This window comes from Lutra lutra, chromosome 18, assembly GCF_902655055.1.
Source record: "Lutra lutra chromosome 18, mLutLut1.2, whole genome shotgun sequence".
In the NCBI taxonomy this organism is placed as follows: Eukaryota; Metazoa; Chordata; class Mammalia; order Carnivora; family Mustelidae; genus Lutra; species Lutra lutra.
The window spans coordinates 25,121,458-25,148,839 of record NC_062295.1 but is presented as its reverse complement, the minus strand read 5'-3'; the positions used below and the strand labels follow the sequence as shown (position 1 = coordinate 25,148,839).

The 27,382-nt window shown below is 43.8% G+C and overlaps 2 protein-coding genes across 6 annotated transcripts in view; one reads left to right on the top strand and one right to left on the bottom strand.

Moving 5' to 3' along the window:
* The window catches only part of CRCP (CGRP receptor component), a 44,706-nt gene extending 23,288 nt beyond the window's left edge, over positions 1-21,418 (bottom strand). Inside the window, exons 1-4 of one of the 5 annotated variants that reach the window (XM_047713433.1) lie at positions 20,381-21,418; positions 9,328-9,364; positions 4,642-4,740; positions 1,711-1,805 (exon numbers count right to left, since the gene is read on the bottom strand). In XM_047713433.1, coding sequence (XP_047569389.1) covers positions 1,711-1,805; positions 4,642-4,740; positions 9,328-9,364; positions 20,381-20,388 — 239 coding nt within the window. In that variant the 5' untranslated portion in view covers positions 20,389-21,418. Of the gene's footprint in view, positions 1-1,710; positions 1,806-4,641; positions 4,741-9,327; positions 9,365-19,507; positions 19,613-20,380 lie in introns of those variants that run through there. The other 4 variants (XM_047713434.1, XM_047713435.1, XM_047713437.1 and 1 more) reach the window with 4 other exon arrangements.
* LOC125090611 (calponin-3-like) lies at positions 11,023-12,038 on the top strand. Its single transcript, XM_047713438.1, has one exon. It carries the CDS (start codon positions 11,056-11,058, stop codon positions 11,917-11,919), a length of 864 nt encoding a protein of 287 aa, XP_047569394.1. The 5' UTR covers positions 11,023-11,055; the 3' UTR covers positions 11,920-12,038.
* Positions 21,419-27,382: the final 5,964 nt, after the last annotated feature.

Below are 27,382 nucleotides of genomic sequence, written 5' to 3'. Positions count from 1 at the left end.
TAATCAGCTCTGTACTAACTAAAAGATCAGAGCTAGTGTTCTGCTCATATAATCTCTTAATCTAATTCTTTTTTTTTTTTTTTAAGATTTTATTTATTTGACAGAGATCACAAGTAGGCAGAGAGGCAGGCAGAGAGAGAGGAAGGGAAGCAGGCTCCCCGCTGAGCAGAGAGCCTGATGCGGGGCTCGATCCCAGAACCCCGGGACCATGACCCGAGCTGAAGGCAGAGGCTTTAACCCACTGAGCCACCCAGGCGCCCCTAATTCTTTTTTAAAAAAGAGATTTTATTTACTTAACAGAGAGAGAGAAAGCATAAGCAGCAGGAGCAGCAGAGGGAGTAGGACAAGCAGGCTTCCGCTGAGCAGGGAGCCCGATGTGGGGCTCGATCCCAGGACCACGATCTGAGTCGGAGGCAGGCATGTAACTGACTGAGCACCCAAGTACCCCTCTTAATCTAATTCTTTTTTTTTTTTTTTTAAGATTTATTTATTTGACAGAGAGAGATCACAAGTAGACGGAGAGGCAGGCAGAGAGAGAGAGAGAGAGAGGGAAGCAGGCTCCCTGCCGAGCAGAGAGCCCGATGCGGGACTCAATCCCAGGACCCCGAGATCATGACCTGAGCCGAAGGCAGCGGCTTAACCCACTGAGCCACCCAGGCGCCCCTCTTAATCTAATTCTTAGTGAAGTTTTAATTCCTACAAGCTTAACTTATTCAAGAAAGTCACCAGGAAAAGTAATAGAGCTTTAAAAGAGAAGAGAATGTTATCAAGCCATTTTTGCCTCAAGTGAATTAAATGATTAATTTTATAAAGAGCACTTTAATTTGTGAACCCAGCTGTCAACAAATTTGACCTAAGTGCTGTACAGGGGTTATGTGGCAGGTCACAGAACTGGGACTCAAAAAAAATCCAAAAAGATTTTAAGATTAAAAACTCTTATTAAAATTTTTGTTTCTGGCTCTTGGATCCTTGTGTCTAAATCTCAGTTGTCTTATCCACAATATCATGATCCTACTTTAAAAGAGCACTGCATATTAATTATAATTTCGAAACCCATCGAAATAGAATTATAGTATTGCTGAGGATGGTTTTTGTAAACTATCAGTTTCATTTCATGTCACACACTTTTCCTACTTAAAATAATTTTTACTACAGTGATTTGAAAGGGCACATGCACCCCAATATTTATAGCAGCAATGTTCACAACAGCCAAATTATAAAAAGAACTTAGATATCCATCGAGAGATGAATGGATAAAGGTGTGGTATGTACCCCCCACACACACACAGCAATATTACTCAACTATCAAAAAGAACGAAATCTTGCCATCTATAAGGACATGGATGGGGAATTATGCTAAGTTATGTAAGTCAGAGAAAGACAAATCCCTATGATTTCACTCTTATGTGGAATTTAAGAAACAAAGCAAATGAACATAGAGGAAGGAAAGGAAAAATAAAAAAAGATAAAAACAGAGAGGGAGGCAAACCATAAGAGACTCTTAACAGTAGGAAACTAAGGGTTGCTGGAGGGGAGGAGGGTAGGGGGATGGAGTGACTGGGTGATGGGCATTAAGGAGGGCACTTGATATAATGAGCACTGGGTGTTACATGCAACTGATGAAATCACTAAATTCTACCCCTGAAACTAATAATATACTATATGCTACTTTAATTGAATTTAAATTAAAAATAAAAAAATTTTACTTACTTGGTCAACTTGTGGCTTTTCATTGCTGTGAGAAATTCTCTAACAATTTCAGGACTCTGGTGCCTGCATGGTGTTTTTGATATATATTTTAACGTCTACCCCAAAAAAAAAAGAAAGAAAAAGTAAGCATAAGACAAAAAAAACCCGAATGAGAAAAAAGAAAGACAATGGCTATAATTTAGTATTCTAAAATTTTATTTCAAAAATCTTCTATAAAAGGACCCATTACAGATTGGAGGATATTAAGGAGACACGTTAATTAAATACAAAACAGTATCCTTGAAAAGAAAAAGAGCATTAATGGAAAAACAGAAAATTTGAATAAAATCTATGTATAATATTCTTAGTTTTGATAATTGTGCCATGGTTATATGAGATGTTAACATCAGGGAAAACTAAGAGAAGGGCATGTGGGAACTCTCAGCACCACCTCTGTAACTCTTCTGTAAGACTACCATTATCTCAAAATAAAAGGCTTTTACTTTTTTTAAAAGAGGGAACCCCACCTAGACATACTTGAAAGGAACTTCAAACTTGAAAAGTAAACAGTAACCTCAAGCCTCTAAGTTAAGAGTCTCTCCCAAGTGCAAAGATCAGGCCGGTCTCAGACTCCTCCATAATGATGACCACTAGCAGACTAAGTAATACCTACAGAACCTTGCAGAACGGAAGTCAAACCCATGAACTCCAAGTTCAGATGAGGTGTCATTCACACGTTAAGAACACTAGAAATATATTCTCAGGCATAAAAAGTCTCAAAACATTTACCACCACAGTAACTTTCCTTAAGGCACTATAAATTAAAAGAACTTAACAAATATGTAAAAGAGTGCCAGTGAGTTTAAACTGATTTAAGTGTGTAGTAAGAGTACCTGACAGGGACACCTGGGTGGCTCAGTGGGTTAAAGCCTCTGCCTTCGGCTCAGGTCATGATCTCAGGGTCCTGGGATCGAGCCCCGCATCGGGCTCTCTGCTCAGCAGGGAGCCTGCTTCCTCATCTCTCTCTGCCTGCCTCTCTGCCTGCTTGTGATCTCTGTCAAATAAATAAATAAAATCTTAAAAAAAAAAAAAAAAAGAGAGTACCTGACAGCTTGAAATTTGGCTATAAAACTAATTACCAACAAACATTTCATTTTTTTTTTAAAGATTTTATTTATTTATTTGACAGAGAGATCACAAGCAGGCAGAGAGGCAGGCAGAGAGAGAGGGGGAAGCAGGTTCCCCACAGAGCAGAGAGCCCGATGCGGGGCTCGATCCCAGGACCCTGAGATCATGACCTGAGCCGAAGGCAGAGGCTTAACCCACTGAGCCACCCAGGCAACCCCATTTTCTTCTTTTAAAGAGATGAATACTATAATGTAAAAGAACATGAGTGAATAAATAAATGATAGTTTTTTTTGAGAGAGAGAGTGAGCACATACACAAGCTCGGGGCAGGGGCGAAGTGGTGGGAGAGGGAGAATCTTAGGCAGACTCCCTGCTGAGCATGAAGCCGAATGCGGGGCTTGATCTCATGACCCTGAGATCATGACCTGAGCCGAAATCAAAAGTGGGATGTTTAACCGACTGATCCAGACGCCCCTGAATGATGGGATTTTAAACACATGATTAGATGAACAAAACTAGATAGGAATGATGACAAAAGCGCTGAACACCCTTTAATTTTCCTTAAAAGGGATTATAGTCGCTTAATCCAGGTTTAATGTGTCTTTGGAAAGATAAAGATAATTAAAACTATATCCTTTGTAGCTTGAAAGGAAATAGCAGAAAACATAAATTATAAAAATAATTAGATAAAAAAATCAAACATCACATAAAACAAATATGATTACTTAAACATTTTTTTTTTTTAGATTATTTATTTATTTGACAGAGAGAGATCACGAGCAGGCAGAGAGAGAGGATGGGAAGCAGGCTCGCAGCCGAGCAGAGAACCCAATGCGGGGCTTGATCCCAGGACCCTGAGATCATGACCTGAGCCGAAGGCAGAGGCCCCAACCCACTGAGTCACCCAGGCACCGCAACTTTTTTAAGGATAAAGCATTAGGTTGGGAGAAAACATAGAAAAATGTCAACTAAATGTTAAAACTGTAAATTACTTTTGCTTTCTTCTTTATACTTTTTGGTACTTTCTAAGTTTTTAACAGTAAAAAAACATTACTTTTTGTGTAATAAAGAATTTAGCTTTGTCGAAAGAGACAGTTCGGCTGTTGTCCTCAGCTTCTGGGAGGCAATCTCTAGACCCTTGGAATGCTATCTCAATGGAGTATCTTTGGAGGCCTTGGTCATACTGAATAGTCTTAAAAATGTGACTTAGGGTGGGGGCTTTGGGTCATGCCGTATCAATGTACCTAGAGGCTGAGATGAACTACACAGGAAATCAATCTTCAATCATGCTTATATGATACAGCCCAAATAAAAATTTGGGACACTAAAGTTCAGCTGAGATTGCTGGTTGACAATATTCTGTATGCACTGTTACACACCAATTTCAAGAGGAAAACATGCTCTGACTCCACATCAGAGGACAAAAGAAGCTCTAAGTTGGAATTTCTCTTAAAATCTGTCCCATATGCTTTCTCCCTTGGCCAATTTTAATCTGTAATAAACTGTAACTACAACTACAATAGCTTTCAATGAGTTCTGAGTACTTCCAGTGAATTACTGAACCCAAGGTGGTCTTAGGGATCCCTGACTTACAAATAGTGTTAGAACTGAGGGCAATCTTTTGACTATTCCCCCCAACTTTATCATTGGCTAAGCCTCACCATTGGCCAAACTCTTCCCACTTGTACAAACAGAATAAAACTGGGTTATGGTAAAACTACTCAAATCAAGTAAGAGGTAGTCATGATTTGGTGGCCAGTCATCTGCAGAATAAACCAACCCCCCCGTGGTAGTTTGGGTACCCCCCCAGAAGCACAAGGCTTACTTCATAGGTGATAGTATTCAAGTTCTGTTGCCCAGAACTGTGTTTGTTCTTTCCACTTTCCTTCCGTTGCTCTTTCAGATCAGTCAGTAACTGGAACACCTAGGAAGTGATAAATTATTTTTATGAATAAATGTGAAAAATGTATTTCAAGGTCAATGATTTTGAAGAGTAAATAGGACTGTACCTCTTTTCCTTCACAAACCCTCCCCCTAACTCTTGTATTAGAGCAAATATGAGTCTGAGAAGCAGCTGACACTTTAAAAATGCTTTTGTCTGGGACGCCTGGGTGGCTCAGTTGGTTAAGCAGCTGCCTTCGGCTCAGGTCATGATCCCAGCGTCCTGGGATCGAGTCCCACATTGGGCTCCTTGTTCTGTGGGGAGCCTGCTTCTCCCTCTGCCTCTGCCTGCCACTCTGTCTGCCTGTGCTCGCGCTCTCTCTCTCTCTCTCTGACAAATAAATAAATAAAATCTTAAAAAAAAAAATGCTTTTGTCTAAGTTGAATAATCCAAATTCGTTAGTTTATTGAAAATATTCCAAATGTTCCCTTTTCAACATATACCGTATCACTGATCTCCTCTTATATTAAAAATATATTGAGTATTTGAAAGTAAATTTTCCTAAAATATGATCTCAATAGATGCAAAGGTTTTTCCAAAATTCAACACCAATTTATGATAAAAACTCTCAACAAACTGGGTTTGGAGGGAACACACCTCAATGTGTAAAGGCCATATATGACAAGCCCTCAGCTAACATCATATTGAACACTGAAAAGCTGAAAGCTCTTCCTATTAGACCAGGCCAAGACAAAGGTGCCAGTCTTACCCATTTTCTTCAACATAGTACTAGAAGTCCTTGCCAGAGCAATTAGGCAAGAAAAGAAATAGAAGGCAGCCAAATTGTGGTAAAACTTCACTATTTGCAGATGACATGATACTACCTATAGAAAACTCTAAAGACTCTACCAAAAAACTTAACTAATTATAAGTGAATTCAGTAAAATTACAGGATACAAAATCAATATATAGAACTCTATTGCATGTCAAATGATAACAGTGAACTATCAGAAAGAGAAATTAAGAAAACAATCCCATTTACCATTGTATCAAAAATAACAAAATACCTAGGAATCAATTTAACCAAGGTATGAAAGATCTATATACTGAACAGGATAAGACACTGAAACTGAACAAGACACAAATAAATGGAATGATATTCCATGCTCATGGATTAGAAGAATTAGTAATGTCCGTACTACCCAAAGCAACCTACAGATTACGTGTAATCTCTATCAAAATTCCAATGGCATTCTTCACAGAAATAGAAGAAGCAATCCTAAAATTTTATGGAACAACAAAAGACCCTGAATAGTCAAAGCAATCCTGAGAAAGAAGAGCAAAGCTAGAGGCATCATGCTTCCTGATTTCAAACTACATCACAAAGCCAAGAAATCAAAATGGTATTGTATTGACATAAAAAGACAAAAATCAATGGAACAGAACAGAGAGTCCAGAAATAAACCTACACATATGTGATTAGTTAATTTTGACAAAGGAGCCAAAAATACACAATGGAGAAAAGAGAGTCTCTTCAATAAATGGTGCTGGGAAAACTGGACCATTACCTTATACCACACATAAAAAATTAACTCAAAATGAATTAAAGAACTGAATGCAAGACCCGAAACCATAAAGCTCCTACAGGAAAACACAAGAGACAAGCTCCGTGACATCGGTTTTGGTGATGATTTTTTTTTTTAAACACCAAAAGTAAAGGCAACAAAAGCGAAAATAAAAAAGTGGGACTACATCAAACTAAAAGGCACCGAAAAGGAAACCATCAGCAAAGTGAACAGACAACTTACTAAATGAGTGAAAATATATGCAAATCATATATCTGATAAGTTAATACTCAAAACATATAAAGAACTTACAAAACAACCAATCACATTAAAAAAATGGGCAGAGCACTGAAACAAACATTTTTCAAAAGACACACAGATGGCCAACAGACACATAAAAAGATGTTCAACATCAGTAATCATCAGGAAGTGCAAATCAAAACCGCAATGAGATTTTACTTCATAGCTGTTAAAACAGCTAACATCAAAAAGACAAGAAATAATGTGTCGGCAAGGATGAGAAGAAAAGGAAACCCTTGTGCACTGTTGATGGGAATGTAAATTCATGCAGCCACTATAGAAAACAGAATGGAGGGTCCTCAAAAGTTAAAAATAAAACCACAATATGATTCAGCAATTCCACCTCTGGGTATTTTATCAAAACAAAATAAAAACACTAACTCATATGTAAGACATATGCACCACCATGTTCAATGCAGCAATATTTACAATAGCCAAGATATGGAAACAACGTGGGTGTTCATCAACAGATGAATTTTAAAAAATGGTTTTTATATAAACAATGGAATATTATTTGGCCATAAAAAAGAATGAAACCTTGCTATTTGCAACATGGATGGATTTTAGGGTATTATGCTAAGCAAAATAAGCCAGATAGAGAAAGACAAATATCTTATGATCTCACTTACATGAGGAATCTTAAAAAACAAAACAAAACCAAACGAGGTGGCTCAGTTGGTTAAGCATGCAACTCCTGATTTCAGCTCAAGTCATGGTCTCAGGCTTGTGGGATCAACCCAGGGTTGGGTTCCCTGGTCAGCACAGAGTATGCTTGTCCCTCTCCCTCTGCCCCTCCACCTGCTAGCAAGCGTATGCATTCTCTTTCAAATAGATACATACATACATACGTACATAAAATCTTCACCAAGGAAAAAAAAAAAAAAGCTCAGAGACATAGAGAATAGACTCATGGCTGCCAGAGGCAGGAGGCAGAGGGTGGGCAAAATCAGTAAGGGAGTCACAAGGTCCAAATTTCCAGTTATAAAATAAGTAAAGTATGAGGATATAATGTGCAGGACAGTGACTACAGTGTATCTGTACTGAATATGTGGAAGTTGTTAAGACAGGAAATCTTAAAAGTTCTTATCACAAGAAAAAACAAATCTGTGTACGGTAATGGATGTTTACTAAACTTATTGTGGTAATTTCACAATGTACAAATACTGAATTATTTCACTGTACACCTGAAACTAATGTTATCTGTCAACTGTGCCTCAATTAAAAATTTTTTCCTACAAGTAAGTTTTTTCTAAAACAAGGTCCTGTTTCACTAATATGAAAATCTAGTAAGTTTATTTCCAAAAAAGAAAAACTATGATGCAAGTGATAAATATAAATTTTATTTTTTAAAAATTTTTTATAAATATAAATTTTATTTAAAAAAAAAAAAGGGAAAAAAATTGCTACAGAACTTTAGAAGTAAACTTCCCCACAAGGGAAAAACATGTATGTGTTAGTGCTGAGGAGGATGGGTGGAGGATATATCTTTCCCATTTTATTTTTTTTTTTTTTAAAGATTTTATTTATTTATTTGTCAGAGAGAGAGAGGGAGAGAGAGCGAGCACAGGCAGACAGAATGACAGGCAGAGGCAGAGGGAGAAGCAGGCTCCCTGATGATCAAGGAGCCCGATGTGGGACTCGATCCCAGGACGCTGGGATCATGACCTGAGCCGAAGGCAGCTGCTTAACCAACTGAGCCACCCAGGCGTCCCTATCTTTCCCATTTTAGAGATTATGCCAGAGACCTAAGAAAGTTGTAAGTATGGGTTCATAAACCATTACTAGATAAAACAGAACCCCTCCCCTGCCTCTCACTATTTTTTCAGAAATAGTGTCATAAGATTAATGCAATGTTTCCCCAAAGGATAAAACACCCAAACATTCAGCAGAATCCAAACTGGACAAGGAAGTTTCTAAAAGCCAATGGCTTGACTAACAACCATTTCCTTCCTGTTATTAGGAGCAACAATTTAAGGAAGGAGTATGACCAACTATGTTAAATCCAGTACGTTCTATTTTCTATATCACACAAGAGAGACTCAAATCTCCTAAAGTCTTCATGAATTTAGATTGTAGAAAATGAAAAATTGACAGTGAATGTATAAACGGTTCTTTATGTACCTGGAGCTAACTTATCAGATGGCTTTGCGAATACCAAATAAAACGAAGGCAAAATAGTAGGCAGGCAAAAATAATGTTATTATCTCCCCCTCACCAATTTCTTTCCTTTTTGCCTCCCTTTCTCCGAAAACCCAACCCTCAAGCCCCCAAATTCCAAATCTGCTAGTTCATACTAAATTATTCAGAATGGTGCATCAACTAATCTGTCACTTTCAAAATGAAAGTGTTAATACTTATAAGATTATTATGAGGATTGAAATAATAACATATAAAAGCATTTTATAGGTAAAGAGTAGTAATTAGGAAAGGCATAAGTATTTTAATGGAAAACTTTGTAGGCAGGACAGTTCCAAAACGGATGCTTCCATCCCATGAAGGCATATCAAATGAAGATCTACAATACTTGGGTTTGGGGAAGGCTGCCTACTGTAAACTGAAGTCTTCCCAGCTTCTCAGAGTTACTATGTATAATTTACCAAGCTTATAATTCCTAGGTCCACCAGATGGTGCCATCTGTCTTACTTTAAAGTTGAAAATCCAAATGAATTCAGTCATTTTAACTGAAACTAGTTCAATAATCTTCAAAAGCAAAGGGCAAACTACCAGAGAGGAAAATTCAATAGTTTACTTCAAAACTATTTACCTCGTAGTTACTGAGCAGTGCAGAATTGGCATCCTTCCTGCAAAATAAAGTAGATTATCATCAGTCCGGGCTCAAATGCCTTTGTGAGAATTAAATATCTGTAAAATACTTCCCGTATCAAGATTGAGTAGTTCAGTTCAGGGATTTAGAGACTATAACCTAAAACTGAGAAATGTCCTAAGTCCTACTGGTTTAGCAGGCAATGGACAACTTCAGAGTAAACTTCCCTCTCTATGGCATATATAGCACATCAGTTACTAAGTAGGTGATCGAAATACTATACTTATCCTTAATCTATGTAGGCAGAAGTTAAGAAAAGTCCGTCATCGGGGCGCCTGGGTGGCTCAGTGGGTTAAGCCTCTGCCTTCAGCTCAGGTCATGATCTCAGGGTCCTGGGATCAAGCCCCGCATCGGGCTCTCTGCTCAGCAGGGAGTCTGCTTCCCCCTCTCTCTCTGCCTGCTGCTCTGCTTACTTGTGATCTCTCCCTCTGTCAAATAAATAATAAATTAAAAAAATCTTAAAAAAAAAAAAGAAAAGTCAGTCATCTGGGAGAAGTCACTTAAAGGAAGAACAGGAGGCAAAACCAGAGAATTAGGAAGGGGTGTCAATAAAGCGAGGGAGCGAGACTCAACTGGAGACACAAACAGTGCTGTCTCATCCCACAGGCATGTCCTTTCCGGAGTACCATCTGCCTCCCTTCAGTTACTGACAAGGTATCTTGGGCAGGCAATGTACCCTCTGAATCAGGAAAAATGGGATCATTAACACTAACATCACTACTGGGAATTTCAGCAGTGTCAAGAATCCTTCCAGAGATTCACAAGGGTGCTCATCTTCTCTATCAATTCAACAGGTAAAGTTCACATGTCAAGCAGTGGTCATTGTGCCTGTGATCAAGGCACAATGTCATCTTTCATGTATGAGTGAACACAGCAATGTGACTTGTATTAAAGTATAATCAAGCCATTCTACAATACCACATCAGAAGTATTTACTGTTTTTAATAGTCTAGAGGCGGTACAGTGTGATAATTATGAGCAGTTTTGAAATCAGACAAATCTGGGTTCATATTCTAGCTCTGCCACTTAAAAGGTCTGGGAGTTTTGTGAGTTTATTAATCTCCCCAACCTTCTCATTTAAAACAAAAACGGGGGGGGGGCCCACCTGGGTGGCTCAGTGGGTTAAGCCTCTGCCTTCAGCTCAGGTCATGATCTCAGGGTCCTAGGATCGAGTCCCGCATCGGGCTCTCTGTTAGGCATGGAGCCTGCTTCCTCCTCTCTCTCTCTCTCTGCCTGCCTCTCTGCCTACTTGTGATCTCTCTCTGTCAAACAAATAAAATCTTAAAAAAAAACACACACACACACACAAAAAAACAAAAACCAAAAACTGGGGAGCGGAGTGGGAGGCTTTGCAGGAACCAGTAAGACTGAGTTGCCAGAGCATCGCATGTACCCTGCTGCGGCCATCTGGGAGTCTCCTGCACAGCCCAGGGGAGCAAATTCCAAGCATCTCCTGCTATGGCTGCTCCTTGGAGCCAGGAGCGGGAAAGCTGAGTATGTGAAACCCTCAGGCCCTAGACCCGAGGCCCTCTTCCCATTTCCCAAACCACCATGACCCACTTCAACAAGGGCCCTTCTTAATATGCTCTCTGTCAAGGTCAAGAGCAAGATCCCTTCCAAGTACATCCTCAGGCAGATCTTTCAAACTGGATAGAAGAGGAGACGGGCATGAGCACTGGCACCAACTTTCAGTATGGCTCAAAAGATGGCATCATCCTCTGCGAGCTCATAAACAAGTTGCCAGGCTCAGTGAAGAAGATTAATGAGTCCTTGTTAAACTGGCCCCAGTTGGAGAATATTGGGAACTGTATTAAACCTACTCAGGCTTATGGCATGAAGCCACACAACATACTTGAAGCAAATGATCTTTTCGGGAATGGAAACATGACCCAGGTTCAGCCTATGCTGGTGGCTCTGGCAGGTCTGGCTAAAACAAAAGGATTCCATACAACCAATGACGCTGGAGTTAAGTATGATGAAAAGCAAAAAAGACATTTTGATGAAGGAAAGTTAAAAGCTGGCCAAAGTGTAACTGGTTTGCAGATGGGAGCCAACAAATGTGCCAGCCAAGCAGGTATGACAGCCTATGGCACCAAGAGGCATCTTTATGATTCCAAAATGCAAAATGACAAACCTTTTGACCAGGCCACAATTAGTCTGCAGATGGGCACCAACAAAGGAGCCAGCCAGATGGGGATGTTAGCACCAGGTACCAGAAGAAACATCTATGATCAGAAGCTAACATTACAACCAGTGGACAACTCGACAATTTCTCTACAGACGGGAACCAACAAAGTTGCTTCCCAGAAAGGAATTAATATGTGTGGGCCTGGGCAGCAAGTACATGATCGCAAATACTGTGCCACTCCCACAGAACCTGTCATTCGCAATGGAAGCCAAGAAACAGGAACAAATGGGTCTGAAATTAGTGATAGGGATTATGAGGCAGAACACCCAGATGAGTATCACGGAGAGTACCAAGATGACCACCCCAGAGATTCCCAATATGGCAACCAAGGCATTGATTATTAGACTGGCACAGAGGAGCTCAGTATTTAGTCCACTGTTTTTATTCAGTGAGAACCAAGCTAACCTTGAGTAATTTTTATCTTGTTTCCCTAAAACACTATCATGCTTATTGTACCTAAAAGAAGTATTGCCTGACATCCCCCCCTTCCTTTTTCTGTGTCTTCCCTAAATAGTGGCCCTTTCGTGCTGTAACAGCTCAATCTTTGAGCAGAAGCAGGAACTCCCACAGGAAGTAAAAGGAATACTGTGAACAGGGAGTACTCTCGTACAGCCAATTCTCTTATTAAAGACCTATACTTATTTTTTTAAGATTTTATTTATTTGAGAGAGAGAGACAGAGACCGAGCACAAGCAGAGGGAGCAGAAGGCAATGGGAGAAGCAGACTCCCCGCTGAGCAGAGAGCCCCATGCAGGGCTCGATCCCAGGACCCTGAGATCATGACCCGAGCGGAAGGCAGAGGCTCAACCCACTGAGCCACCCAGGCGCCCCTCTTCCACTGTTTATTGCTACATTTCTTGGTGTAAACTTATCTCACTGTATTTTTTTTATAAGTAAGTATTTTGGGAACATTAAAAAAAAAGGGGGGATAAAGAAGCACCTCTAAGTGTAGCCTGGATTCCAAGCCAGCTCCACTGATGCGAGCTCTGTAAATTCAGGCAAATTACCCAACCTCTCTGTACTTAGATTTCCTCATCCACGAAATGACAATTCGAGTACTAACCATGTACGATTATTTACAGGATTAAACTGAAAAATGTAAAGCACTGGAACACAGCAAATACTCAAGAACACCATCTACTGTCACTACCTGTGCTATTACCATAACGTCTTCCTAGCTCATAAAGCTATTATGAAGATGAGATGAGACACATATTTTAAAACTGTAGCATTGTTTTTGGTACTTATTAAGATCTTCCTTAATGGAAGCCATTGTTTTTTAAAGATCTCACCTCGCTGAATCCTCATTAAAAAACCCTGTGATGTAGGGGCTATTATTTTTCCTTCTTTACAGATGATGAAACTGAAGCTCAGAGATTTAAAAATTTGCCTCCGGTCACGCAGTGAGAAGCCTAACTGAAGCGGAAGGTAACTACGGAACTGAGAGAAATGAGACTGGGTTAGACAAATGGAAACCGGTAATGCAGAATCCTGAAATTCAGGAAGCACTCGGGGCCTGACATACCGTCTGATAAAGACGGCTGTTTGTTCCTAACCAGGAGCGGGGCTGTATGATGAAAATGCTGATGACACAAAATTTCAAAAACATGGGCCAAACAGATGAGTGATTTCCCTAAGCAATCAATAAAGCAAAACAGGGGCGCCTGGGTGGCTCAGAGGGTTAAAGCCTCTGCCTTCAGCTCAAGTCATGATCCCAGGGTCCTGGGATCGAGCCCCACATCGGGCTCTCTGCTCAGTGGGGAGCCTGCTTCCTCCTCTCTCTCTGCCTGCCTCTCTGCCTACTTGTGATCTCTCTCTGTTGAATGAATAAATAAAATCTTTAAAAAATAAAAATAAAGCAAAACAAACAGGTGGTGAACACAAGACTCTGACCTGGCCTTTGGTCAGGAGCACGTGATGTCAGCACTCTAACCTAACCAACATGTGAAGCTTACCAGACGCTCCGGACATTTAACACATAGCTGGGATTTCACAAAAGCGCTGCTTTGCCCAAATGACCACACCACAGCTGCACTGAGGTCACAAAGAATATCATATTTAAAAGGAATCTAAAACAGGAAGAACCACGTATAATTAGTGTATATGATATGGTTCATTTAAAACTGAAAAGGACAAATCAAACCACATGTCATCTTTGCCTACTTAATCAGGAAGTCAGTCCACAAGGCTTCTTCCTATCTTTGCTTGAAATCAAGTTAAAACTCCCTGTGAGCCCTAAAATACACTGTAACTAAGAAATCCCCTGCTGGAACAGACGGGAAAAATAACACAAATATTATTTTTCCTCAAGGCTAAGGGACCCATCCAGGTGCCATTGCTACAACTTCATTTCCAACTCAGAGCCTCTCCTTCATGCAGAATATTCTACGCCTTAGGAAAATCTGTTCTTGGCTATTCCAAGTTATGGCCCACTACCCAAGCCAATACTGTTAATGCAAGAATCCAAAGAACACCTAGAACCAGGATAAAAAGGAGAGACGCTCTCTTGCACGTGTGTCTTAATGAACCTGTGTTTTGGGGCCAGGAGAACAATGGATATTTAAACAAGTACCCCATCTTGGAGATTCTGGCTGGCAGAGGCTGATTTACTCATTTATTCTTTTATTAGGAAGATAAATAAAAATTTTTTTCTCAGTAAATACCAATGGAATAAATGCCAATATATGCTAGGCTTTCCTTTATTTAATAAAATGCCAACAGGCATAAGATCTACCTTTGATGAAATGAACTATGGTCATTTCAGTTCCTAAATGAACTGTGCATATCGAGAAAAGTTTTTAAGACAGCGTTTTATCCTACTATAACCACCACTAAGTGGCAGGATGGTGGGAACAGGAAATGGTAAGACCAGACAGGTATCAACTTAATCAAGTGATCTCACTGCATAGCAGTGATGATGATGTGACACACTGAGAAAGACACATCCCTTAGAGCAATCCTGTTAAAGAACATCTAATTTGAATCTAGCCATAAGGATATAACCAGACAAACCCAAGAAGAGGAACACACTTCAAAACAACAGGTTTAGGGTGCCTGGGTGGCTCAGTGGGTTAAGCCGCTGCCTTCAGCTCAGGTCATGATCTCAGGGGTCCTGGGATCGAGTCCCGCATCGGGCTCTCTGCTCGGCAGGGGGCCTGCTTCCCCCTCTCTCTCTGCCTGCCTCTCCGCCTGCTTGTGATCTCTCTCTGTCAAATAAATAAATAAATAAAATCTTTAAAAAAAAAACAAAACAGGTTAAGATTCTTCAGACATCAATGTCATTTGTAACAATGTCAATGTCACAAAAACAGGCAAGGAAACTGTTTTTAGAATAAAGAGATTAAAAAACTATGACAACCAAAACTTGTATGACAACTAAAAATATGATTCTTAAAGCTTGATTGAAAACTACAAAAAAAAAAAAAAAAGATTCTTGACTGGATTCTGAATCAGTGGTTTAAAAAAAATCTAGCTGGGGCACCTAGGTGGCTCAGTTAAGGGGCTACCTTTGGCTCAGGTCATGATCCCAGGGTCCTAGGATCAAGCCCTGCATGGGGCTCCCTGCTAGGTGAGGAGTCTGCTTCTCCCTCTCCCTCTGCCCTTCCCTGTTTGTGCTCTATGAATAAATAAAGATCTTTAAAAAAAAAATTAGCTAAAATGACACTGGACAATGGGAGAGATTTTGTATTTTAATAATATTGGTACACCAATGCTAAATTCCCTAGGTGTGAAAATGGTACTGCAGTTAAGTACATTTTTAAGACTGGGTAAAATGACATGGTATCGGGGCACCTGGGTGGCTCAGTGGGTTAAGCCGCTGCCTTCGGCTCAGGTCATGATCTCAGGGTCCTGGGATCGAGCCCCGCGTCGGGCTCTCTGCTCAGCAGGGAGCCTGCTTCCTCCTCTCTCTCTACCTGCCTCTCTGCCTGCTTGTGATCTCTCTCTGTCAAATAAATAAATAAAATCTTTAAAAAAAAAAAATGACATGGTATCTACAACTCTGAAATGATTCGTAGAGAGAGAGAGAGAGAGTGTGTGTGTGTGTGTATAGAGAGAAAGAATGTAGACATGTGGAGATACAGAATGCGGACATGTGTAAGAGAGGTAAGGCAAATGAATCAAAATGGTTAACAAATAGTGACTCTAAATACAGGATATGAAGGTCCCTGTGGTGCTCTTTTTGCAACTGTTCTATGGGTTTGGAATTTTTCAAGCTAGAAAGTTAAGAAAAATGGAAATGTAAAACTAAAGAATTCCATAAGGTTAAAAAAGACATTAGTATAACCTATAATTGAAGACATAAAATGCATTTTCCTCCAGTGTTATTTCAGGGTGACTAGAATCCGCCAATTTTGTATTTACAAGCTGTTGTTCCTACTGAGCAGAAACGGTCTGCTCTGTACACAGCTTGCACCTTCGTGTAATACATTCACGAGCATTCAGACTTCTAGAAACTGCCCACCTACACAAAACTTCGTATTTTCCTAGAGGACTTAGACTAGTACTGATTTTAATTACAGGTGTTTAAAGCAAATATTCCAAATGAATTTTAAAGATTGTTTGAATCTACATTTGCAGGCAGTCATTTAATTTCCTTAAGTAATAAATTAGCTGACTGAAGTTGACCTGCTATTTTAAATGCAACCTGTAAATTTTGCTTAAACTGAGTCAATTTAATGGACGTAAACAACTACTTTAGAAACTGAATTCTGAATAAACAGAACAAAATGATCTATTGGCAGATTTTCTTTAGAAACACACATACACATACAAACAGCACCTTTAATTGCCACACAGTTAACTTACGCACATAATGACGAAGAGAACTGCTCAAATTCCCCTATGTTCAACCTATATTATTGATTCAAGTCATGTTCTGAAAAACTAAACTCAAGTACAAGAAACTGGGCAGATTTCAAAGTCAGCAAATTTAATCTGTACCATTCTCCTGAGAGCTAGCAAACGAGTACCCTCTTTCCAGTCTTATTACTGAACTGTTATAGGACCTATTAGCTAACTTCTCTACATCTCAGTATTTCCAGCTATAAAATGAAGGAAATTCTTACAATGATTTCAAAAAGACGATACACAAGACAATCTGTTTTCCCTAACTTCGTACATTAAGTTCAACAATAAAAAAGTGAACACAGTGATGTCTGGGTGGCTCAGTTAGTTAAGCATCTGCCCTCAGCTCAGGTTATGATCCCAAGGTCCTGGGATCAAGCCCCACATCAGGCTCCTGCCCAGCAGGAAGCCTGCTTCTCTCTCTCCCTCTGCCTGCTGCTGCCCTTGCTTGTGTTCTCTCTCTCTCTCTCTCTCTGTCAAATAAATAAATAAATTTTTTAAAAAATACATAAAAGAATTTTTAGAAAGAGTGTATACAAAGCTTTCCAGGTATATCAATAACCCAAGCATTAGACAAAGTTAGCCAAATAGAAAATACCTTATATGTACACAAATACTTAACTTTCCTACAAATATTCTGTATCCTTTTGCATGAAGAAAATGTTTCCAATGACCATCAAAAAATTTTTATATTTTAAATTCTACCACTCAGGGGCGCCTGGGTGGCTCAGTGGGTTAAGCCGCTGCCTTCGGCTCAGGTCATGATCCCAGGTCCTGGGTTCGAGCCCCGCATCGGGCTCTCTGCTCAGCAGGGAGCCTGCTTCCTCCTCTCTCTCTGCCTGCCTCTCTGCTTACTTGTGATTTCTCTCTGTCAAATAAATAAATAAAATCTTTTAAAAAATAAATAAATAAATAAATAAATAAATTCTACCACTCAATCGAATAAAGCATAAATATTCCTCACCTCTAAAAAATTTCTAGCATATGTCTACATGTATTATTTGCTCAATAGATATTTATTCAGTGATTGAAGGAAAAAAATGTAAAAACTCAGAGAAGTTTTCCTTTTATGCCTCCTCCTTCCAGGATCTAGAATGCCTGAAAAAGGTACAATATGTTTGTTCTCCCAGAGAAACAGAGCTCTGCTGAAGCTCCTAAGGACTACACTGCTAGGGACCACATCTCATGTTGGAGGCCAATAAGGAACTAAGTTCGGCCTCCAGACTTTTCCATTCCAGGGGTCCTTCTACTCGCAAATCACATCCCTACAGAAACCTCACTTTCCCATAAATTGCTAGCTGCAAAACTCCTGATTGGTTTCAGTAAGTTTCTGACTCCTTGGGAGAAATGGGCTGCTACTGGAGAAAATCTCTTGATTCAAACCATTTCACTTAAGAAAATCAGAGAATCTATGGAAACTAGCTAATTCAATTATACTTTTAATTAATTTGTTAAATTAATTAAGTATTGTTATATTACTTCATTCAACAACTATCTGCTGAAAACCTAATGTGTGCCAAATATATTGCTAAGCTCCGGCCTTCATGGGGCTTTCTCATGAGGGAGACAAGACACTAAACAGGTAAACATGCATCTATTATTACAACTTATAATTATTCAAAGGAAAAGTAAATCATTGTGTTATAATAAGAGACAAGAGAAGGACTTATTCTGGATTGATGGAAAAGGAAAAGCAATATTCAACCTGAGCTATCAAAAAGATAAACAAAAACCAAAAATAAACAAAAAAGCCAAATAAATAAACAAATAAATAATCAAAAAGATAAAGAGGGAGCGGGACTGAGAAAAAGTATACCAGGCAGAGGGTCCCCTGGACCTTGGAAGGTTACAGAAACCACCTGCCAGCGGAAAATGTGTGTGTATGGGAGGTGGGAGTAGCAGCTCGAGAGTAAGTGAGGTTATACAGGGTCATACAGGTGCTAGCAAGGAATGTGGATGTCCTCTTAGCACAACATAAAGTCAATGAAGAGTTTTATAGAGGGAAATGAGTTTTATCCAATTAATATATTTTTAAAGACTTTATTTACTTGTCAGAGAGAGAGAGAGAGGCAGAGACAGAGGGAGTTCACACACAAGCAGGTGGAACGGCAGGCAGAGGGAGAAACAGGCTCCTCGCTGAGCAGGGAGCCCGATGCGGGATTCAGTCCCAGGACCCTGGGATCATGACCTGAGCCAAAGGCAGAGGCTTAACTGACTGAGCCACCCCAGCGTCACAGATCCAATTAATATTTTAGGATCACTCTGGCTGCTGATTGGAAAACAGAATGGAGGGGCACAAGAGTGGAAGCCAAAGGCTACTGGTTAACCTGGACCAGAGATGAAAGCCTACAGACTAAGCAACGGAGATGGTGAAAAGTAACTGCACATAAAATATGCTCAAGGTGAAGATGACAGGACTGGCTGATGGACTGGATTTAAGGGTGAGGAAGAGGTCCAGATTTCTGGACTAAGCAACTGGAAGAATGACGAGAGTAAGGGGCTAGAAACATACTTTTGGGAGTTAACAGCGTATAGATGGGTAAAATGACCAAGGGAGAGTGTGGAGAAAAAGGGTCCCAGCACTGAGCTCTAAGACGCCTCCACATTTAGAAGCCAAGCAAGGGAGGAAGGGCAAACCAGGAAAGGAGACTGAGAAGTAATCCTTGACGTAGGGGGGAATGCAAACAGCATGTCACAAAGCCAGGAGTTTCTAGAGGTTTCTTGTTAAGTATAGTTGACACCCAGAGTTTCTGCATCCCCTGCTGCTAAGAGATCAAGAAGGCTGACGGCAGAAAATCAGCCTTGGAATTTGACAAGACGGCGGGCTCAGATAATCAACACAAAACCCGTTTCTGCAGACTGGTAAGGATGAAAGCCCAGCAGAATGATTGAGAATGAGGGGATCAAGGACACTTCCAAACAGTTTTGTTGTAAAGTGAAGCAAAAATGGAGCCATAAGTGGACATGAATGAGCGGACAAAGGATTTCTTAAGATGGATAAATTAAAGTGGGATTGCATAATGAGAGGAACTGCTCTAGTAAAGAGAGAGAAATTGGTTAATAATAGCTTGGGCCAGAGTGATCTACCTGAATGTTTTCCAAGATGCAAACTACACCCCATTAAAGGACCACAAAATCTACTCAGTGGGCCAGCACTCTTCCTTAACGAAAGAGACAACATCAGAGCGTGCCACGTAGAGGAAAAGTACTGCTTCATGGCGCTTTCGTTTCAGTTACACATACACACTGTGTTTTTCTGAAATCGGCAAAACAGCATTGTTTCGGACTTTTAAACAGGTGGAAGAACACAAAGGGAAACGGTCAACAACCCACGCCGGAGAGAGCACCGTACGATCACGCCTGCGGGTTAACGCGGGCCGCGGGAAGACCTACCGGCGGAGCAGCTGCGGGGACTTCCACCTGCGGAACAACAAGCAAGCAGCACACGCGCCTTCTGCTCCCGCGCTCTCGGTCCAGGCTCAAGCACTTCCTTCTCCCCAGAAGACCTGCCCAGCCCACTCGGGGAGCAGCTCCTCGGAGTCAGGGCTCCCCGCGGCCAGCCAAGCCCTAGCCCAGCACTTGGCCATCTCCTCTTCGGCAGGTACTGCCAGGGAGGACGCGGGGCTGTACAGCTTCTAAGTCCCCGCTGGGACCGGGGCCGAGCTCCCCGCGGTGACCCACAACACACCAGGAAATGAATGACGGCGCGAGCAGGTACAGGAAAGGCCGCAGGTCAAGTGGCGCTGGGCCCCCGCGCGCCAGGCACTGGGTGGGAGCACGGACGAAGGCTCCGAGTGGCGGAGCGAGGGCCCCTTTCCTCCCCGTGTCCCGCCCCAAGCCTTTCCGCAGGGCTCCGTACACCGTGCCGCCCCATGCCCGCGTCCCCCGGCTGCCCTCGGCCCAGCAGACTTCCGCTGCGGGCGTCTGCGCACGGCCGGGAACGCGCCCCCGGTGACTCACACTTCCATGCCGATCCCGCGTCGTTGCTTGCGGACGCACAGCCTCCTGCCGAGCCGCCTCCGCTGCCGCCGTCCGCGTCGCTCAGCCAGCCCCGGGGTCTGCGCGCCGCACTGCACGCCGGGATCGTCGCGGGGTACGTCGGGACCGCCGCGCTGCACGCCGGGATCGTCGCAGGGTACGTCGGGACCGCCGCGCTGCACGCCGGGATCCTGGCGGACCGGCGGGTACTTCCGCGTGGTTAGCGGCTGGGCGCGGCGCCCCGGCTGGGTTTAGGGCGGTTGAACTCACGCAGGCGGACAGCGCTCGTGCTTGCGCGGTCGGCGTGACGTCAGAGTACTAACCAGCTAGTTTCCAGAGGGACGGTCGGGTTACCGGCCTCCGCGGCGTTAGGGTCGCACGGTCGGGGGGTGGTGACGGCGGGGGCGAGGCGGCCCGTCCCCCGACTTCGGTGTCGGGCGCGCGGCGGGCCCCGTTTCTGACACCCGGTGACGTGGTCGCGCGCGCTCCGCTTCGCACGTGCGTCATCCTCGGAGGACGCGTCCCGAGACGAGGGAGAAGCGAGGCCGTCCCCGTCCCTGTTCCCGGGAGCTCGGCGGCGCGCGGACCCAACCTTCCCGCGTCCCCGGGGTTTGCCGGAGGGAGGACCGGACGCGTGGAGCAGGGCGTGCGGCGTGTGTTTTGGGGGGAGGATCCTGCGGCCGCGCGGGGGACACGCGCCGGCCGGGCTGCCGCTGGGGCTGCTTTTGCTGGGCTGACGCGTGCGGCGGGCGGGAGGGGGAGCCGCCCGGCCCGGCCCGCTGTGAGGCGGCGGTCGGGGACGGCGGGTGCGGGTCCCCTTCGCAGGTGTGCGGCGCGTCTGAACGTACTTCCCTGAAGACTTGACCAGTTTGTCTGCAGGGAAGCGACGGGCGGGGGAGAAGCTGGGCCTGCCCGGGCGCGGTCCCCGGAGCCCAGCGGAGGATTCACGGACGGGAAGCAGATGCCGAGACGTGGGCGGTACCAGTGTCTGGACCACAAGTCAGTGTCGTTCTCCTCTCGCGGCTGTGTCGGTTACAAGCTGGGCGCTTGCTGAGGGCGGCGCGACCGCGGCTTGACAGTCCAGCGGCGCGGGCTGCCGGCGGTGCCCGGGAGCGGCTGCGTTCACCTGCGGCACTTCCTCGGAGTGCTGACCGTGGGACGCGACCTGACCCTCCTGACCGCAGCTCCCCGGACGTAAACCGTGAGTCCGCCCTGCAGCCTTCGTGACGAGCCTGCGCGCGGTGATGCTCCGCAGACGTTACCGACCGTGGCGGCGTAGCGAGGACGCTCGGGCGGATCCTGTTGTTCCTCGGATCGTTCTGCTGAGGGAACCGGGCCGGACGTGCCGTGGTTACGATTGACCCGCGGCCGGTCATCCGGGGACTTGCCCAGGAGGGGTTCACACTCGGGCAGCTTGAGCAAGCATAGGGATGTATTACATTGTTAACCGTGACTGATGATGGGTTAGAAAAACGTGTCATAGGAATGGAACACTGACCGAACGTGGATGACCCTCAGACACATGCCAAGTGAAAGAAGCCAGACACGGAGGACCACATCCCATATGACTCCATTCCATGAAGCATCCCGACACGGAAGGCCACATCCCATATGACTCCATTCCCTGAAACCTCCCGACACGGAAGGCCACATCCCATATGACTCCATTCCATGAAGCATCCCGACATGGAGGACCACATCCCATATGACTCCATTCCGTGAAGCATCCTGACACGGAAGACCACATCCCATATGACTCCATTCCATGAAGCATCCCGACACAGAAGGTCACATCCCATATGACTCCATTCCATGAAGCATCCCGACACAGAAGGCCACATCCCATATGACTCCATTCCATGAAGCATCCCGACACAGAAGGCCACATCCCATATGACTCCATTCCATGAAGCATCCCGACACAGAAGGTCACATCTCATATGACTCCATTCCATGAAGCATCCCGACATGGAGGACCACATCCCATATGACTCCATTCCGTGAAGCATCCTGACACGGAAGACCACATCCCATATGACTCCATTCCATGAAGCATCCCGACACGGAAGGCCACATCCCATATGACTCCATTCTGTGAAACCTCCCAACACGGAAGACCACATCCCATATGACTCCATTCCATGAAGCATCCCGACACGGAAGGCCACATCCCATATGACTCCATTCTATGAAACATCCAGGACAGGCAAGTCTACACAGACAGGGGTGAATTAGTGGTTGCTTAGGGGTGGGAGAGGGACAGGGAGGGCAGCTGATGGACACAGAATTTATTTGGGGGCATATAAAAATGTTCTAAAATTAGATTGTAATGGTTGCCCATCCCTGGAAAATACCAAAAAATGCTGAATTATATACCTTAAATGAGAAAACTGTATATGGTCTCTGAATTATGTATCAATGAAGCTGTTATTTTTTTTTTAACTGGTGTCTGTGGGGATTAGATTGGAAGAGAAATGACATAAATTTTTAGCATTTAACTTTTCACATTCAGAATTTTAAAAATGTTTTCAATTTACATGTTATTTTTAATTACAAAAAATACTTTAAAGACAACAAATTTGGGGATGCCTGGGTAGCTCAGTGGGTTAAGCATCTGCCTTTTGCTCAGGTCTTGTTACCAGGGCCCTGGGATTGAGTCCCACACTGTGCTCCTTGCTCAGTGGGGAGCCTGCTTCTCCCTCTGCCTGCTGGCCCACTCTCTTTCACACACAAATAAATAAAGTCTTAAAAAGAAAAAAAAAGAAACTAATTTGGGGCACCTGGGTGACTCAGTTGGTTGAACATTGACTCTTGCTTTTGGCTCAGGTCATGATCTCAGGGTCATGAGCTCAAGCCCTGCATCCGGTTCTGTGCTCAGCATGGAGTCTGCTTGAGATTCTTCCCGCCTCAGGCATGCATGTGTGCGTGCTCTCGCTCTCTCTCTAAAATTAACAGTCTTTTTTAAAAACCCAAACAACTGGGCGCCTGGGTGGCTTAGTTGGTTACATGACTACCTTCAGCTCAGGTCATGATCCTGGAGTCCTGGAATCAAGTCCCACAGCGGGCTTCCTGCTCTGCAGGGAGTCTGCTTCTCCCTCTGACCTCTCTCCTCTCATTCTGGCCCGTGCACGCTCGTGCACGTTCTCTCTCTCTCTCTCTCTCTCATCCTTTCTCTCTCTCAAATAAATAAAGTCTTACAAAAAATAAAAACCTGAGCAACTAATTTACTTTTAAAAATCTACAAATAAATAAAATGCTACCCTGGACCCAGCTGGCCTAATTTGTGTAGAGGGTCTCCATCCCTCCTCTGAGGACAGCAGACCCCACAAAAAAAGCACTAAAGATGTTCATTGTGTTAGTCACTCAGCAAACATGTAGTGATGACCCATTTGGTGGTGATGGCACGCATGTGAGTAATATGCACATCCTACCTGGCGGCTTCGTTGGAGAACCAGCTCTGGACGTCAACAGATGCTGCACACGGTGTTTAGACGCAGCGAAGCAGAGGCGAGAATGACTAATGAGGTGGAGAGGCGTCCCAAAGCCAGGGCTGTTTGAGCTGGTTGGGGGGAGGAGTGCCCAAGGCCAAGGTTTCTGGGATGGGCTTCCACAGAAGAGAACCTAGTGCCTGTCTGGGGGCCCATGAAAAAGTAGCTAAGCTCCAGGTTCTCCAAAGGAGGCTACCCTTAGACTGGGGGCCATATGCAGTCATCCTGCCCATCCCCTAAGGGTAGCCAAATAGTCAGGAGTGAGGCCCTTTCTCCCAAGGGAAGGCTCCCCAAAAGGACCCTGTGTAATGAGATAATCCAGCCAACAGAACTAGGCTAATCAATAGCTGAAACTCCTGCCTCACCTCCCCCTCCCTACAGCTTTCCTAACTTGAGGCTGCATAAGGAGTCTTTGTTCTTTGCCACCCAAAGCATACAAACCTAGAGGATTGTTTGCCCCGCCCCAACATCTGTTTTCTTTTGTTTTCTTTTAATGCAGAGCTTATCTACTATGTACAAAGGCCCAGAGCAGGAGCAAACTGTATATGTCTTCCATGTAGAAATGTCCTTTTAAACACAGAGCTATTAGGTCTAGAGCTCAGAAGAACACTGGCAAAAACTTTTGAAGGTGTAAGTACAAACTGAAGCCTTTGAAGTGGTTAAGTCACCCAGGGAGAATCTAGAATATTGAGACTTACTTGGTGCTTACCATGTGCCAGGCAGTTGATCTCAGCTCTTCACAGGGGTGTGCTTATCACATTGTCCCAAGATTCCAATGAGGACGTATCCAGGCACTGCGTTAGCATGGTCTCACATACTGCTCTCAGAGTTTGCAGATGTAAGCACCACGATTAGCCCATTTCACAGCAAAGTGAAGCTCAGAGAGGAGTTAACAAAGTATGAGAGCCAGGATGCTCTCTCTTCTCTGGCCAACTCCCAACATGCACATGCACCAGCATTAACCCAACCTTTCCTTTCAGTTCCAGGGCCTGCCAATATCAGGGATGCCTCCCTGTTCTGCACTAGACCCTTGTGATGCACCAAAGTAGAAAATGTAGGGGAAACAAGCCAGGCAAGGCTTTCATTCTTCTGAAGAAGCTAAATCCTGTGCAGCACTCAGGGCTCTGCTGAAATGGCTGCTGTCCATTGTCTGAAAATCCTGGACCCTTGAGCTGGCAATGGGGATGGACACACAAGGTTTGCCTCTGGTCAAGGCCCTGACGGAAATGTCAGCAAAGTCGAGTAAGGCTGTGATCTCATTATTAGCATCCCAGGAGCAGGAATTGTAAACCCTTGGTGACCTCCAGTCATGGGCTGTGTTCCTGGGCACCCACAGGAATGAGGCTGTCAAGTGCAGTGGGTTGCAAATATGGGTTCTGTGGCCAGAGAGACTGGGTTAAATCCAGCACCCACCTTACTGAGTCGGTGTGTTTCAAGTAGCAAGCATGAAGAAAAACATGAACTATTATCTTCCCATACATCCAAAGCAAGGAAATAAGATTTTGGATGAAGAAAGTGTTAGAATATGGTGACAGATGGATGTCATCTAGTTCTCCTCGTTGCAGGTACAAAGTCCATCTTCTTGGAAAAATCACGAAGTCTTTCATTACCCACCTTACCTAGGGACAGTTGACATGAGTTGAGCGAAAGGCTTGTAATGAGTAAGAGAATGTTACATGACAGAGCAGGACTTGGAGGGTGGAGTGGGAGTAAGTGGTCAGCCCCATTCAGGGGCATTTTCCTGGAGTCTCTCCATATGGGAGGCAGGAAGACATCCCCAAAGATGTCCACACCAAAATTTTCCAGAACCCATGAATATGTTGCTATATATGTCCAAAGGGACTTTCCAGATGTGACTAAGGTTATGGACCTTATGATGGCAAGATTACCCTGAATCATTTTAAAGGGCACAATGTAAGCACATGGGACCTTCAAAGAGCAGAATCTTTCCCACCCGAGTTAGAGGGAGATGGAACTGTGGAGGAAGAGTCAGACAGATGCAACTTTCCTGGTTTTGAAGGTGGAGGAAGGGACCATGAGCCAAGGAATGTAGGTGGTCTCTAGAGACCAGAAAAGGCAAATAAATAGACTTTTCCATGGAGCCTCCAGAAAGGACTGCAGCCCTGCCAACACCTTACTTTTAGCCTAGTGAGACTCGTGTAGGGCTTCTAAGCTATAGAATTGTGAGCTAATAGGGGTGCCTGGGGGCTCGGTCAGCTGAGCTTCTGACTCCTGATTACAGCTCAGGTCACAATCTTGGGGCCTGGAATCAAGCCTTGCATCAGACCCCCTGCTCGGCAAGAAGTCTGCTTGTCTCCCTCTCCTTCTGCCCCTCCTCCTGCTTGTGCGCTCACTCTCTCTCGCTCTCTCTCTCTCTGAAATAATAAAGAATCTTTAAAAAGAAAGAATTGTCAGATAATACATTTGCGGCAGTTGCGTGGGAGTTATTACAGCAGCAATGGGAAATGAATACACCCCCATACAAACCCGTTCTTCCATGCAGACTGTCCTGTTAATTCGCTGTCCACAGTGACTAAAGGCTGTTTCTCCAGCTCTGTCTCTACCTTTCCTGCAGGAGGCTGAGTACCCCCAAACGACTCCGAGATAGGTCCGTGTGTCGCACAGTACTGTGTGTGTGTGCACGAGCCAGGGCAGGCAGGAGCACACGCACAACTCTGCCCCCCCCCAGTGGCTGCCACTGACCTTGTGGCCGTGATGACCACAGAACAGAGTGCTACTGTTCCCAGGCCCTAAGGCCTGGCCTCCGACCTGACACCATTGCTGTAGATTCCCTAGGCTTCTTTGGTTTATTTTCATCCTCTGGCTGCTGGAGTCTGTGGGGCCAGGTTGGGGGGGACATTCAGAACGTAAGGCATAATTTCATGCCTTTCAGTCAAGCGGGAGCCTTCACTCTGCACTCTTGGGAGGGGGCTTCCCCTTCCACGACCCCAAGGCTCCTTGGTTTTAGTCCCAACCCCAGCCCAGGCAACCTAAGTCTGACTCCTGGGGCCTCTGAGCTTACAGAGTTCTCTGAAACTCGTAGAGTTCCCTGAAAAGTACTTAGAACACTGCCTAGCATTTAGTGAGCTCTGCATAAGAGAGCTTATAAACAAGTATCCTGCATATGTTCCATCTTTGGTCTGGTGTGGTTTGTATAGCACAGGGATTAAGAACATGGGTCTTAAGAGTCCAATGGCGGGCCTTGGTTTGGATCCTGTCTGCCCCACCTACTAACTTTATGGTGGTAGGCAAATAACTTAATCTTCTAAGTAATCTTATAAATTTCCCTATCTGTGAAATAGTGATAATTCTGTTTACCTCAGAAGATTAAATGTGATGATAAACATGCAGTGTTTTAAAGTGTGTCTGCAAGTTGTTTGACACCCTTCCTGCACAGGATGGAGACTAATCTCCCCATCTTTTTTTTTTTTTTTAAGATTTTATTTATTTATTTGACAGAGACACAGCGTGAGAGGGAACACAAGCAGGGGGAGTG